Source organism: Chelonia mydas, chromosome 8, assembly GCF_015237465.2.
Source record: "Chelonia mydas isolate rCheMyd1 chromosome 8, rCheMyd1.pri.v2, whole genome shotgun sequence".
Lineage (NCBI taxonomy): Eukaryota > Metazoa > Chordata > Testudines > Cheloniidae > Chelonia > Chelonia mydas.
In genome coordinates this window covers 52,196,056-52,211,859 of record NC_057854.1, presented here as the reverse complement: position 1 = coordinate 52,211,859, position 15,804 = coordinate 52,196,056, and the positions used below count along the sequence as shown (strand labels likewise).

Below are 15,804 nucleotides of genomic sequence, written 5' to 3'. Positions count from 1 at the left end.
TCTTTGCAGTCAACTTTGGACTTATCTATTTTGAGTAATTTTGTATCATCTGCGAACTTTGCCACCTCACTGTTTATCCCTTTTTGCAGATCACTTATGAATATGTTGAACAGCACTGGTCCCAGTACAAGCCCCTTGGGGACACCACTATTTACCTCTCTCCATTCTGAAAACTGACCATTTATTCCTACCCTTTGTTTCCTATCTTTTAACTGGAATGCTTTCAGGATCATCTAATAATTCTTAATTTAATGTAATGCTGAGCCTTTTGTTATCTTAATCACCCTGCCTCTGCTTATAAACAAACTCCCTGCCCCAAGGGCAGAAGGTGTTAGCAGCACAGAACTCATCACATTCCACACCCAAGCTCTGGCTCCTGGGTGCCGAGCACTCAATTTTTTTTTTTTTGCGTTGGTGCTTGAGCCCTGGAGCACCCAGAGTCAGTGCCCATGACTTTATACAAGGAATCCCATTCCTACAGATATTGTAGACAGACACTCACACTAAACACTGCATACAGTTACCTACATTAGGGTACGTCTTCACTAGCAATGTTAGAGAGCTGCCGCAGCAGCGCTTTAACGTGGCTGTGTAGACACAGCAGCAGCGCTGGCAGAGAGCTCTCCCAGTGCTGTAAAAAACCCACTCCCATAAGGGGAGTAGCTCCCAGCGCTGGTGCACTGTCTACACTGCCACTTTGCAGCGCTCAGGGTGTGTTTTTTCACACCCTTAAGCAAGAAAGTTGCAACACTATAAAGTTGCAGTGTAGACAAGGCCTTAGGGAATCAATCCTGTCCTCAGAACAGTGGACATATACTACTGTGCATATTTCTTGTTCAATCTGTCACTGTGCTTCACACACACACAGCTTATCTTATGACATACCTTGCTTCACTGCATGTCTGAGGGATAAACTGTGCCTTAAATGTGTTTATCTAAACAGAACTCTGCACCTGACAAAAGTACACTTGGTTAGTCAACCTTACTGAACAAAGCACACTGATTCAATGCTACAGAGACTTGGCGTGAGAGGGTAAAAATGCCAATGTATTTATTTACTAGCTGGGTCAGTCCTCTCTTTTCAAACTATTTAGAGTTATGTCTCCAACATGGCACTTCAAACACTTATTAATAAATTAATCCCTTCAAATTTTGTTGTGCAAGAGGACAAAGCAATACATACTGTGAAGAAAGATTAGGTCGGCGCAGGGACACGCTCTGGCTACGCTTCCACACCTTGTTCTTCTGGCGGTTTCGGACACCATCTTCCTGGTCCATCATCTGCTCTAGTAGCGTCTGATCATCAGCATTCATTGGTGCCACTGAGATGTCCCGGACAGCACGGAACTCGCCACAGTTGTTCAGATGCTCATTCTCCAGACGGAAGAAATTCCACACAAACCGCCTGGAAGGAGAAAAGGAATAATATAAAAACTAAGTACTGCTTTCACAGCTCTCACCAATTTTTGGCAAAGCAGTGATGCAGTCCCATAGATGCTACTGCTACACTTCCCAAGGATTACACATAGCCCCTATGAGGGCAAGGCCCTGTAAATTTACAGGTTGGAGAGAAGTAGATGGCCAGGAAGGTGAATAACTAACAAGGAGCAACCTGCTACATTACTTCACAGCAGTAGATTGATGGAGTTTTCCAGGGAAGCAAACAGTTTTGGTGGAACCATTCATAGTTTTAACAGCGAGGATTACTAGAGCATGGCTAGTGTCAAGGTAGCCCAAGGATTATCAATTAGGAAGAATAAATACAAATAAAACCCCCCACACAATGAGATTCAAATTCAGTGAGATTTTGCTCATCTCAAGCAGACATGTGATTCCTGATGTAACACAAAAATGCAGACAGCATTAATGCTCTGGAAGTGCCTGATCACAGTAAGAATTCCATTTTTTAATCATTTGCAAAAGCAGAAGGGATTTGGGAAAATTTGTAAATTTAGCCTTGAAGTGACATTTCAATAATTTTTACCAGTGAAAATGCTTAAAATGCATGCTTGCTAAATTCCTGCAATAAACTCAGGCAAGACCTTGGCCCCTAGCAAATACAACACAGTGAGGTAGAACCCAGGTCTCAGGCCTGCCTACGGTCAGACCTATGTGTTTTCAGAGGTCTCTGAATCCCAGATGGGTCAGTGAAAGATTCCATAGCACTCTTTCAGCCAGCAATTTGCTCAGCTTAGTGCATATTCTGAATCTTGGTGCTTTGTGTTTTCATCAGTTTTTGGCTTTTCAAACAACAGCTCCAGGAGCCTGTGGAAAGCCAGGGACTTCCCCACCTTTCTGGTGTTATTGGTTGTAAAACAAAAGGGATATACAAGCAGTTTGAAATACTGTTTAGCTGAGCCACCTTACCGGAAAACCTCGAGTGGTGCAAAGACAGTAGAGATGATGTCCCCAGCAGAAGGAAAGATTTGCATGGAAGTGAGGGAGATCTGGATGGTCCAGGCAAAGCGCAGGATTACATCCTCCACAATGGCACAATAGTAATATGCCTGAGAAACAAAGAGTAAAATAGGACAGGTCAGCTTACATGTTCAACACAGAGCACGGATACCTGCCAAATGACCAAGGAGAAGCAGAGCCAATCCCATCACTAACTTTCACGTTTATTGGGATTAATTCTTCAATACCATTTGTACAACCACTGATGGCTATGGGCTTCATGCAGAGAAAATACAACACACAGAGGTTAAACTTGGCACTCCCATCATCCTTCTCCAGATAGAAGACTCTGGGACCCTAAAATAAGATTTTCTAGTAAGGTAGAGATGATCACCAGAGCTAGACATGCCATATTAAGTATAATATATATGACTGTCAGTATTTAAGTCTCCCAGTCACCTAAGGTTTGTCTACACAAGAGATTTATACTGATTTAACTAAATCTGTTTTGAAACTAATTTAATTAAATCAATACAGCCCTCTTTTGTGGAAACACTTATTCACCAATTCCTGACCAATTTAAGTTAAATCAATCTATAGCTTCTTAAACTGAAATAAAGCATCCACATAAGTGTTGCATTGATTTGACTAAATCAGTTTCTAAACTGATTTAGACGTGGGCAAACTTCCCCATATGAGAACCAGACCTAAAATGTATTGTTTTTAACCTGGTTCTCCTTCTGCAGCTAACGTTTGCATAGCAATTGTTCATTTACCTGTAAGAGACTTTTAAGAGTTTTTTTCACCAGGTTTTTAGTTTTATTGTACTTTTACTTGGTTTTGATTTAAAACAAAACTGTCTCCAATCACAGATTCACCAGGCAGTGGAACAGAGAAATATGGAAAATATTTCTTACAAATATAACACCTCAGAATTTCTAACATCGGGTTGCAATAGCTGCATGAGCACCTACAAAGACCAGATTAAAAAACAGATTTTTGGGAGTTCATAAAGTGCTCATTTCAAAATGTAAGGAAAGGGCTTTATCTTTTTTTTTTTTTTTTTTAAAAGAAGTTTACAAATTTTTCTGAACCAATTTTATTCCTTTATATTTTAAGACAAATTACATACAGGTCTTGATCCTCAACATACCCAAGTACCGAATATAACTGCTGTATTCTACTTCTGGGATTTCTTGCATATCACCCTTTGCTCTAACAACCTGTAATATTCAGGAACCATGGTGAAAGATCAATAAATACTTCCTGTTCTAGTTTGTATGGGATTTGAGACAGAACTTTAGACTGTGACAGGGTCAGGCCAGATGGCTACAGGAGAGTGATCCTATTGGGATCTGGGAAGTGGGTGGGCAAAGCCCGCACACTGCTAAAGGATCCCCCCCCAGCCTAAGAAGGGGATCCACAGGACCTGGACACCAAATAAATCCGGGGGACAACGAATGAAATAACAGGGACAGGAGCATGGTCAAAGGGTCAAATGAAGGGAACCGGATGGGGACACCGAGCAGAGAACCCCGGACAGCACCCACTGCTCCTCAAAGGCGTCAAGGGAGTCAGTGGACGCCGCCGAGAGGAACTCTGCCCGGATACGTGAACGGACCAAGGATCGGAAACAGGCCCCACAGTCACAGGAGACTCCATCGGCCAACCTCCTCACTCTGGTTTTATAGATGGCCATTTTAGCTAGGGCCAAGAGAAGGTTGACCAGGAGATCCCGTGACTTTGTGGGGCCACGGATAGGGAGTGCATCAATAAGTAGGTGAGGGGAAAAGTGCAACCAAAACTGTAATAAAATATTGGTGAGGAGCCGAAATAAGGGCTGCAGCCTGGCACACTCCAAATATGTGTGTGCCACGGTTTCCCTCACGCCGCAAAAGGGGCAGGTATTGGGATGGGGTGAACCGCGCCAAGCACACGCCTGTGCTCACGGCTCCGTGAAGGAGCCGCCAACTGATATCTCCGGCGGGCCTCGGGACCAAGGTGGAATATAGGCTGGCCCACCGGGGCTCCTCACCCTCCAAAGATGGCAGGAGGTCCTGCCATTTTGTATCGGGGTGGGACACGAGGGTGAGGGCGTGAAGGATGTGGAGCACGATCGTGTATAGATGTTTCCTTGGTGCGGTCTGGAAGCAGTCAAGCTGGAAGTGTCAAGCCGACAGGACCAGCCGCAGCTCCGGCTCTCGCAGCACCAAACCCGTCAACCTCCTGCGGAGGAGGCAGAGGAAGGGCTCGATAGCACAGCGTACAGCTGGCCCGGGATCCTCGCCCGAAGCTGAGCGGTTCGGTCAGGGTCCAGTTGAGCCTGACCAGACACTCTGCAGAGGCGTACAGCACCTGGAGAAAACCCACAAACTGGGGTCGGAAGCCAAACGCTCGCAGAGTGCTCAGGAGATACCCGTGGTCCACCCTGTCGAATGCCTTCTCCTGATCCAGGGACAGGAGGGTGAACGACAGACCATCCCTCCACCCGAGTTCCAAGAGGTCCCGGGCCAGATACAGGTTGTCGAAGATGGTGTGGCCCGGGACAGTGTCGGTCTGGTCTGGGTGGACCACATCCGCCAGCATGGACCCTAGCCGCAGCGAGATGGCTTTCGCTACGACATTGTAGTCCGTGCTGAGGAGCGAGACCATACGCCAATTTCGTAAATCGCGGAGGTCCCCCTTCTTCGGCAATAAGGTGAGCACAGCTCGCCTGCACGAAAGAGGGAGGACCCCGCTCTGCAAAGACTCTGCCCAGACGGTGACTAGGTCTGGGCCGAGGACGTCCCAGAACACGCAGTAGAGCTCCACGGTCAGCCCGTCCATGCCTGGAGATTTATTGGTGGGCATGCGACGGAGGGCTTCCGAGAACTCGGCCAGAGTGAGAGGCAGCTCTAGCCGGTCTCGGTCGCCTGTGCGGACTGTCGGGAATTCGTCCCAGAGCACTCTGCAAGCATTAGGATCGGTCGGATCTGGGGAGAAAAGGCCTGCGTAGAAGGCCCTGGCCCTCCCGCACATCTCCACCGGATCCGTGAGGGGGGTGCCGTCCTCTGCTAGGAGGCAGGTGACGTGTTTCTTGGCCCCCCTCTTTTTGTCCAGGGCGTAGAAGAAGCGGGAGCCATGATCCATCTCCCGAAGGAGGCGGATGCGGGATTGAACAAAGGCACCCCGGGCCTGATTGTCCTCGAGGGCCCGGAGCTCCTCCCACTTCTTCCGGCATGCCCCGCAGAGGGATGGATCTTCGGGGCTGACGGTCAGATGCCTCTCCAGCTCTAAGACCTCCCGTTTCAACTGCCCTATCGCCGCATCCCTCCGCTGGCTGGCGCCCTGGGTGTAGTCATGGCAGAAGAGCCGGGCGCGCACCTTCCCCAGGTCCCACCATCGCCGTGTTGAGAGAAAGGCACGCCACTGCCCTTGCCAGGCCAGCCAGAACTCCCGGAAGGACGCCACGAAGCCCACTCCTCCAACAAGCTGTTGTTAAAATGCCAATAGGCTGGCCCAGGCCTCTCTGCGCAGAGAGAGGCCGTCACGGTGGCTAAATGATGATCGGAGAATGGGGCTGGCCGGATGCTGGAGAAGTGGGCCCGTGAAAGGTGGAAGTGTGATAAATAAATGCAGTCCAACCAGGAGTGGCGCGACCGATGGGCCTCCACCCGGACAAAGGTGAACGTCGAAACGTTGTCCAGGTGGTGGTCGCGCCAGACGTCCACCAGGGAGTGATGGTCTACTATCTCCCGCAAGACGTCTGCTGCGGCCGGGCACTGCTCGGTCCCTGAGCGGTCCCGCTCCTCGAGGGCAGTATTAAAGTCCCCGCCCAGGACCAGGCACTAGCGAGGATCCAAGGTGCCGAGGAAGGCAGACGCCTGCTGAAAGAAACGCAGCCGCTCCGGGCCCAATGTCGGGGCATAGACGTTAACAAGGTTGACCACGAGCCCCCCCATACGGACCCGGAGGTGCAGCAGGCGGCCCGGCACAGCCTCGGCAACCCCCAGCACCTCGGGCCATAGGCCGGGGGAGAACAGGGTCGCCACTCCAGCTCTATGAACTGTGAGATGGCTAAAGTAGACCCTGTCCCCCCAGTCGTCTTCGGCGGCTGGATCCGTATGGGTCTCCTACAGGAAAACCACAGAGTACCCCCCCTCCCGAAGGAAGGAGAGCACCTGGCACCAGCGGAGACCCATCCTACAGCCCTGGGTGTTCAACGTTGCGATGGTGAGAGGTGCCATGAGGAGGGCTGGGGGGGGAGATCCTCGCCAGCAGGGACGCTTGCGGCTCCCAACGGACCGCGCAACAATCCGTGACCTACCCCGTAGGTGAATAAGGAGTCACGGAAGTGGCGGACCCGCTGGTAGGCCGCGGTGGCCTGCTTCCTGGTCCTTTTACCCTCCCCCATGAGGGCCCTTGAGGCCCGGAGGATTTGATGGAAGTCCCCCCATCGCTGGAGAGTGAGCTGCACCTTGTTACGGGAGCCATGGACGTCCTCAAGGAACTCCCGCAGCTCCTCTTACAGTGTATGGGGGGCTGGGGTCACTAGCCCCCGGCTATCCTCTGGAGGGACCCCCGACACAGCCCCATGGCCCACCAAGACAGGCAGGCAAGGGGCGGACCCCCGACATGGCACCCGATGGGCTGGCGCCATGCGGCCCCCCTCAAACCCTGGCTCAAGTGGGGGCGGTGGAGGGAAGATAGAAGCCCCTGGTGAGTTGGGACAGGGAAAGACAGAGGCCGCTCCCTGGGGGCTATCCTCTGGGAGTGAGGAAATGACGGCCCCAGGGGCAGCAATGGCATCACGGGAGGTGGAGGGCATAGGGACGGGGTTGGCATCAGGGGCAGGGCAGGGATCCAATGTAGGAGCAGGGCAGGGGTCGGGAGCAGAATCAGGGAGAGGGGCAGAGGCAGGATCCTGGGCCCCAGTAGCCAGGCCGCTGGAAAATGGCCCCTCTCGGGCAAGCTCAGGGATCTGGGGGGTGGGAAGGGGGCCCTCCGTGATGCCGGGCTCTGGCTCGATGGCCGGCGTAGTAGCCACGGCATCGAAAGGTGGACAGTCTTCAGTGGGGTCCCCACCCAGGAAGGAGGTCGGTTGCCCCACGCCCACGAGGGACATCCCGTGGGGCTCGGGTCCCAGCCGCATGGCACTGGCCGTCACCTCAGTAGGCTCGGCGGCCAACAGCAGGGTGCCACCCACGGCCAGGCAGATGGAGGAGCCCAGGGAACCCTTGGAGGTGGGAGCGGAAACAGCAGTTAGGGGGAGGGAGCATGGAGAAGGGTGGGCCGGGGTGAGGTCGCTCAGATCGAGGCCCACTGGCAGAGGGTCGTCCTCCCCCTGGGTGACCGTGGTCAGACCCAGGACCTCGATCTCCTCGTAGATAGAAGGGAGCTCTCCTTCCACCACCCCGGAGTTCTCCCCACCAGTGCCCGAAGTGACGCTCGCCTCGGGGCTCACAGGCGCTCCATCAGGGGCCTTGGAGGGGAGGGACTCCAATGGAGGGGTGGTACTGCTCTCCCGTGCTGCCACGCCTTCCCCAGCCAGTACCGGTGGATGGAACGCATCCGCGGGCAAGGCAGAAGGCTCGGCATCGGTGCCCCCCTTTCTGGTCTTCCGGGAGGCTTCCGTATCAGTGGAAAGGAGCGGAGCTCGAGCCTTTCGCTTGCCCCGCTTCCCCTGGACTAGGGCCCAGCCCTCCATGGCATCAGCTGGGGGCCGGCTAACAGGGGTTGGGTCGGGGGGCAGGGGCGATGGCTCAGGGACTGTGGGAGGCTGCGGTAGGGCGGCATGAGGGAGGGAAGATTCCCCCGGGGGGGCCCTCTCCCATGCTTGACGGTATCCCTGCTGCACCCTCCTCTAGGGGCCCCGCCAGATTGCAGGCAGCAGAGGCGGGGCTCTCCCGCTCATCTGGGCGCGCTGGGGGAAGTACCCCTTGGGCCCGAGTGGGAGCACTGGTGGACTGAGAAGGAGAGGGGCGGCTCCGGGCACCGGGCAGATGACGTCCCTCCAGACGTGCCCCATCGCCCGGCAGAGGTAGCACCGGGCCTCCCCTGTGGAATAATGCACCCGGTAATGGGCCCCCTGGTAGGGGACCAGGAATGACCCCTCGAGCACCTCTGTCACGTGCCGGCGGCGGCGGTAGAAGCTGCATTTGCCGGCGGAACGAGAGGATGTGATGGAGGGCGGAGTCTTTGCAGCCCAACGGGAGAGGGCTGACAAAGGAGATGGGTTTCCCAAGGGTAGAGAGGGCGGGTAACAGGACAGCATAGGGAAGAAAGCGAGGGACAGAGGTCAGGACCAGGCGGACGCCCAGGTCCTCTAGCAGCTCCAGGGGGACGAACCCCCCTCCACCTACTGCCAGGCCCTTCTCCTCCGCCTCCTGGGCGGCAGCCTCCGATGCTAAGAAGACGACGACCTTGCCATACATTTTGGAGGCTGCCACAATGGCCGTGGGCCCCACCACCCTCGCAAACGCCTGCACGTAGGTCTCCACATGGGGTGATGTGGGCACCAGGAGGCAACGGACGTCGTGCTTCCTGGTCATGGTGGGAAAGGGGCCCCAGCCGCTATAGATGGTAGCGGAGGCGGTGGGTGGGAGAGATGACGTAGCGGCAGGCGGGGGGGCTGCTGCCACCTGGGCGTATGCCCTGGGGGCCGGGGGAGGGGCACCCACAGAGCTGGTGGAGGGAACAGCGGGGAGGGACGCCGCGGATGGTGGTTGGGCCGTGGCAGTGGGGGCGGCCCCTGCCACGGAGGGCCTGGTCTTTTTAGCGGGGCCCTTCCCCTTCTTACCCTGGCCCTTCCCGCCGGCTGGGGGGGCTCCCCCAGAATCTGAGGCGAGGGACGTGGCAGCAGCGGAGGTCAGCCCGGTGCCCGCCGCTGCCGGCACCCCAGCGGGGGCAGTTGCAGGTGGTTTGGCAGCGGCAGTTGAGGTAGAGGCTTGTGGGGGTGATGGAGGGTCAGGCAGGGGACGGGCAGTTGCGGCTGCTGGAGGGGCCCCACCCGCTGCGTCCCCCGCCATAATGAGCAGGGAGGGAGGGAGGGAAAAACACCAGAGAGAGGAGGGGAAGGGGGAGGCAGGTCGACCACTCCTCCCCGCTAGGCTGCAAGCAGGGGAGGAGGGCGTCAAAAGGGGTGGGCTGGACAGGGGGGCTATCAAGGGTTCGTGGGGGGCAGCCACCGACTCAGGATGGGAATCCGGCTCCTCTATCTGCACTAGGGGAGGGGGATCATAATAACGTTAGGGGGGTGTAGTGAGATGGGGCAAACTCAAACGGGGAAGAGCACAAGCACCTGGGAGGGGGCATGGGCGCACTGAGTAAGGGGCCAATCAGGGCAGGGGAACCACGTGGGGAGGGGGGAGAACCAGGCTGGAGGTAGGACAGGGAACCAAGGGGCTAGCAACAGAGGCTGGGGCGGGGCAAACAAACAAAAGCCGCAGAGGGAAAACGGGGAGGCAGGCAAACAAACTGAAGCTAGCAAAGTGCCGGGGTAAAAGGTGGGGGGCAAAAGGCTGCAAGGGGCAAAATGGGGCAGGTAGCAAGGGACAAAGCCGAGGGCTTGCTGAAGGGGGTCAGTCTAAGGGTGGGGGGGTGGCATGTGCGCTCACGTGCGCTTGCACAAAAGAGTCAGTATGGGCTGGCTGCTGCTTCAGGCCCAAAAAGGTGGAGAAATGGCATTGCCAGCCAAGCAAGCAGCAGAGTCCCAGAGTCAGGAGCTTGAGGCAGATGGTAAGTGTCCACTGGGGGTGGTGGAGGGGGCAGCGACGACAATGGTGGTGGGGGTTGGGGGGACACACACGGATGGACTGCGGGGGCAGGCTCCACGCCACACCCCCCGTGTCCCCACAAACACTCAAAACCCCCACCACAAGAGCACAGTTCAAAAGTTACTCAGCCTTAAGGCCCTCTCCACAGTGGTCTGCAGAGTCCCTGTGCGCTCCCCCAGCAGCAGATGGCCTCTTCCCCTCCTCCTTCGGGGTCCAGCAGCTCCCAGGCAGCAAAGGCAGCAGCAGTCCAGGCAGCAGCCCGGTGGCCAAGCAGGCAGAAAGGACCCCTCACAGGTGGTGATGATGGTCGTGTCTGCAGCAGCAATGGCTGGGGCTGGGGCTCCTCACTCCCCCCTTCTGGGGAGCGGGCTAGCAGGCCCCCCCCGCAAAAGGCTGCAGTTGGAGCAGTAGCAGCACCCGAGGGTGGGGGGTCCAGCAGCCGGCCAGCAACCAGGTAGCAGAGAAGGGGGATGGTTTCTGGCCCATCCAGGAGAGCAGCTGGAGCAGCAACAGCAGTAGCAGCAGGGAGAGCCCAGGGCCTAGAAGCAGCAGCCCTCTCCCTCCTTCTCTCTCCAGGCCAGAGGGCTACAGGAGAGTGATCAAAGGCAGATATATTAGCCCCAGGTTAAGCAGGTCCCTTTTCCCTGGATAAGGGAACAGGGAAGGTTCCAGAACAATCAAGAACCTTCTGGAGACAATTAAGACTGACAGGCTGATTAGAACACCTGCAGCCAATCAAGAAGCTGCTAGAATCAATTAAGGCAGGCTAATCAGGGCACCTGGGTTTAAAAAGGAGCTCACTTCAGTTTGTGGTGTGTGTGAGAGGAGCTGGGAGCAAGAGGTGCTAGGAGCTGAGAGTGAGAACACATACTGTTGGAGGACTGAGGAGTACAAGCATCATCAGACACCAAGAGGAAGGTCCTACGGTGAGGATAAAGAAGGTGTTGGGAGGAGGCCATGGGGATGTAGCCCAGGGAGTTGTAGCTGTTTCACAACTGTTCCAGGAGGCACTCTAAACAGCTGCATACCACAGGTCTCTGGGCTGGAACCCAGAGTAGAGGGCAGGCCCAGGTTCCCCCCAAACCTCCCAACTCCTGGTCAGACACAGGAGGAGTTGACCTGGATTGTGGGTTCATGAAAATGGCCAAACTGAGGGCTGCTGTGAAGCTCCAAGGCGAGCAAATCTGCCAATAAGCGCAAGACCCACCAAGGTAGAGGAGGAACTTTGTCACAAGACCTTTTATGTCTTCCTGCCTCTGCTTTTCAATAGTGGGAGGAAAGGGGGCAACCATCTACAAATAACTGAAGGGTGTAAACATTAAGGAGAAAGGAATTACTTAGGATGGTATAATTGGGAATATAACAAGGATCAACAAGATGAAATTAAAAGGCAAGTTTAGGTCCTGATGGATACCGCTAAGCACAATGCTCCAGCTTCAGTGTGCTGGGCCCATGCACACCTGAGTGAAATACACGTCTGCAACCACTGGGGGAGCAAACAGCTAAGCATATCTCTCTATCAATGTTATAGCGGGCAGACAATTTATGAATTTACCCTGAATAAGCTTTATACAGAGTAAAGCAGATTTGGGGTTTGGTTCCCATTTGGAACTGGGTGTCTGGGTGCTAGAGAGGTAACCTGCTGAGCTCTTTTTAGTTAAGCCTACAGCTTTGGGGGGATGGACCAGACCCTGGGTCTGTGTTGCAGCAGGCTAGCATGTCTGGCTCAACAAGACAGGGTTCTGGAAGTCCCAAGCTGGCAGGGAAAACGGGCTCAGAGGTAATGTCAGCACATCAGGTGACAGTCCCAAGGGGGTCTCTGTGACTGAACCCATCACAATGGGTATTACTTTTTTGCTCTCTGTAGGCACTGGCTTCCTCCGGGCCTGGGCCTTGCACCCAACTGCCCCCTTCCCCTAAGCCCCCACCCCGTTCCACCTCTTCCCGCCCCTGCTCCGCCCCAGACCCCAACCCCCCACTACTTCTCCCCACCCTGCCCCTTCCCGCCCATTTCCATCCTCTCCCCTAAGTGTGTTCCCCCCAGCACCTCCAGCATACTGCGAAACAGCTGATTGCGGCAGGCGCTGGGAGGAAGGGGGAGGAGCTGATCGGCAGGGTCGCTGGTGGGCGGGAGACACTGTGGAGGAAGGGGAAGGGAGAAGTTGGCTGCCAGTGGGTGCTAAGCACCCTTTAATTTTTTTCCTGTGATCTTTTCCACAGAGTCAGCACCTATGGCTTTCAATAATCATAAAAAGGATGGGACTGTCTCTTTGGTAATGGACAGATTATACTATCAGAACTTCTGACACACTGCATTTAAGACACTCCAGAAACCAGTCAGAATGTGCCTTTAATCCCAAGTGTTTTGTTAAAACATTGGCAGACCCTCCCCAAAATGACAAAAGGCTGTGTACTCACTTTCTGTGGGTAGACGATCTCTTCCCGAAGGAAGGTATTTTCACCAGCATTCTTGTCAAAGAGACCCCAGTCCATCTTCAGGTCCCATATAAGGGTGTAGCAGGAGCTGATTAAATAGAAGACAATCCACAGGTAGAAGAACACTTGGGTGTCACTGTGGTTTTGAGCTGCAAGAGAGAAACAACAGCATGACTCTGCATAATTTTAAACATTTCTTATAGCAGCACCAAAACTGACCACCAAAACTCCACATGACCGATGGTAGTTCCCCTTTTAACCAAGCTCCCTGTCCCACCAGGCTAAATAAACTCTCTGAAAGCCTTATCAGAGGTATCTTTAAGTTACAGTTTGAATTCCTCCTCAAGCTCACTTCAATATGTTGTGCTTGATATGGAAATAATTGTTTAAATTTGCCTTGTTTGGGAAACTTGCTAGTTTGTAGGTATATTATTGTAAATAAATTCTTTCACTCCAGCATAGGACTGACTATATTGATTCCTCAACCCTACTGTATTCTCTTATCTTTTATATTTGTCACACTCTTAATACGCTTCTAGGGAAGAAAATAAATTGTACTGTTTATTTTGTTTTTGAATTAGTACCTAAATTTGGGCTCAAAGAGTTCATAAAAATAAAACATGTTATTGGATTGTACAGCTGAGACTTTTGCACCATCTTGCTATAAGGTGTCATTTTGCACAGTGACTGCAACTGCTTATTCATTGACTCTTTACTAACAAACCCAATAAAAATGTTCCCAATTCAAAAGTGACTCTACAATAATATAACAAACTGTGATGGTGCATTTTCCAGGTATGTGGCTTTAAAACAATAAAAATTCCTAGAGCTGCCTCCTGATCACAAAAATGGCAATAGTTCAATTTGTCCTCTTTCTTATTTTCATTTTAATAGTTGTGATAGAAATGTAATGTGTATATATGTGAGGTAACACAATACAATTACTAGGGGTGAAAATGAGAGGTATAGTGCAATAGTACGTTCATTCCATTATGCCTTTCAGACTTTTGGGACATGATGTGCAGGATATAAGTCAAATACACACTCATCCTCTTCACAACAACCCCCCAACCTACCTACTAAAGCCTATCTGCAGTGGAGTCTAAAATTAATAGCGCAAAAGTATATAAAAGTGATATTCTTCAGTCTTTTGCTTAGACTAGCTTTCTTGCTTTTGTGTAAAATAAGAAACATCTGTGTAGCATTTTTCATTCTCCTAACAATTTTAAATTAATTTTCAGCTAACAAGGCTTTCCAGGAGAGACCAAGGGGCAGGTTTGGTAACATCCCCTCCTCACCACCATGGTCACTTCAGAAGGTATCACAGGCTCCACTACCTGGAGGCACGCAGAAAAAATTCCTCAACCTAGCAGATGTAGTGCCAAGGTGCAACTAATATTGGTGCTACATACTGCCTTCCCCTCTCCATGCTTCCAAAGTTTGATTCACCCAGAGTAGGCAAATTGGGTGAGTTTATAGTGCAGATTTTGAATGTTACGAACTACAGCCCAGATCAACCTTTACATGGGAACAGTCCACATCAGAAGTGGCTGCAAGCTCCCGCAAGCTCCCCCTTAGAGTTTCCATTGCATTATTCCAGAATGAGACCGTGACTTAAAGCAGTTGCTCCTCTGCCATGTACATTGGCCAAACCGGACAATCTCTACGCAAAAGAATAAATGGACACAAATCTGACATAGGAATTATCACATTCAAAAACCAGTAGAACACAACTTCAACCTCTCTGGTCACTCAATAACAGACTTAAAAGTGGCAATTCTTCAACAAAAAAAACTTCAGAAACAGACTCCAACGTGAAACTGCAGAACTGGAATTAATTTGCAAACTGGACACCATCAAATTAGGCCTGAATAAAGACTGGGAGTTGATGGGTCATTACAAAAACTAATTTCTCCATACTGATTTTCTCCTACTGTTACTCACACCTTCTTGTCAACTGCCTGAAATGGGCCACCCTCATTACCACTATAAAAATGATTTTTCCTCCCTTGGTATACTACTGTTAATTGAATTGTCTCATTAGATTGACCTCCCACTTGGTAAGGCTACTCCAATCTTTTCATGTACTATGTGTATATATATACACAACTGCTACTGTATTTTCCACTCCATGCATCTGATGAAGTGGGTTCTAGCTCATGAAAGCTTATGCCCAAATAAATTTGCTTGTCTCTAAGGTGCCACAAGGACTCTTTTTTTTTTAAAGCAGTTGGTCCACCAAGATCTGTAGGGACTAGGGCCAAATATGCTGAGATTGTGCATTCAAACAGTTTCTCAGCTATGTTTAGTCCCCTCGCCCCAACTGGATACCAAAGGTCAGCCCTACGCAAAGCTTCCCCACAGCTTTGGGGAGTAGAAAGTAGTAATGCTGTTGGGGTTATTATTTATGCAGGTTTTTACCGTGACACCAATTTAACCATAAATTGCTTTATTAAATCCAAAGGCCAAATGGTATTTATATAATTGCTATAAACATGCCTAAACACCTAAATAAGCTAATTACTACATCCATAACAAAACACTGATAAAAGAAAAGTAGTACTTGTGGCATCTGAGAGACTAAAAAGTTATTGGTTTCAGAGTAATAGCCGTGTTAGTCTGTATTCGCAAAAAGAAAAGGAGTACTTGTGGCACCTTAGAGACTAACCAATTTATTTGAGCATAAGCTTTCGTGAGCTACAGCTCACTTCATCGGATGCATCTTTTTTTTTTTTTTAAAAAGTTATTAGAGCATAAGCTCTCGTGAGCTACAGCTCACGAAAGCTTATGCTCTAACAAATTGGTTAGTCTCTCAGGTGCCACAAGTACTCCTTTTCTTTTTACAGATACAGACTAACACGGCTGCTACTCTGAAAACATTGATAAGTATTAGATCAAAGTACTTACAAATGGGCTAAACTCAGGGATGCTTAGATCTATATTGGTCAGCTCCAACTTGGTCACGCAGGTATCAGCAATGAACCTTTTACAAATTTACTTTTTTATACCCTTTAACAAACAAGTGATGTCACTGCCAACTACTGACTCCAGCTAAAAACCAATTTGAGACAGTTCACCCTTATTTCTAGCCTTAATCCAAATAAGATTTATAACCTTCTTTCTCCCCAAAGACTTTCCTTTCTATCTCTTTCCCTCCTTTTCATTGACCAACAGTTCTTCTGTTGCACTTGGGTTCACGTAGGCCCTAATTTTTGAG

At 51.5% G+C, this 15,804-nt stretch overlaps 1 protein-coding gene across 2 annotated transcripts in view; it reads right to left on the bottom strand.

Annotated features, from left to right (window-relative positions):
- Positions 1-15,804, bottom strand: part of XPR1 (xenotropic and polytropic retrovirus receptor 1) — a 243,175-nt gene that overhangs the window by 8,426 nt on the left and 218,945 nt on the right. Inside the window, exons 12-14 of one of the 2 annotated variants that reach the window (XM_037906239.2) lie at positions 12,570-12,736; positions 2,368-2,507; positions 1,184-1,405 (exon numbers count right to left, since the gene is read on the bottom strand). In XM_037906239.2, coding sequence (XP_037762167.1) covers positions 1,184-1,405; positions 2,368-2,507; positions 12,570-12,736 — 529 coding nt within the window. The remainder of the gene's footprint in view (positions 1-1,183; positions 1,406-2,367; positions 2,508-12,569; positions 12,737-15,804) is intronic. The other variant, XM_037906240.2, reaches the window with a different exon arrangement.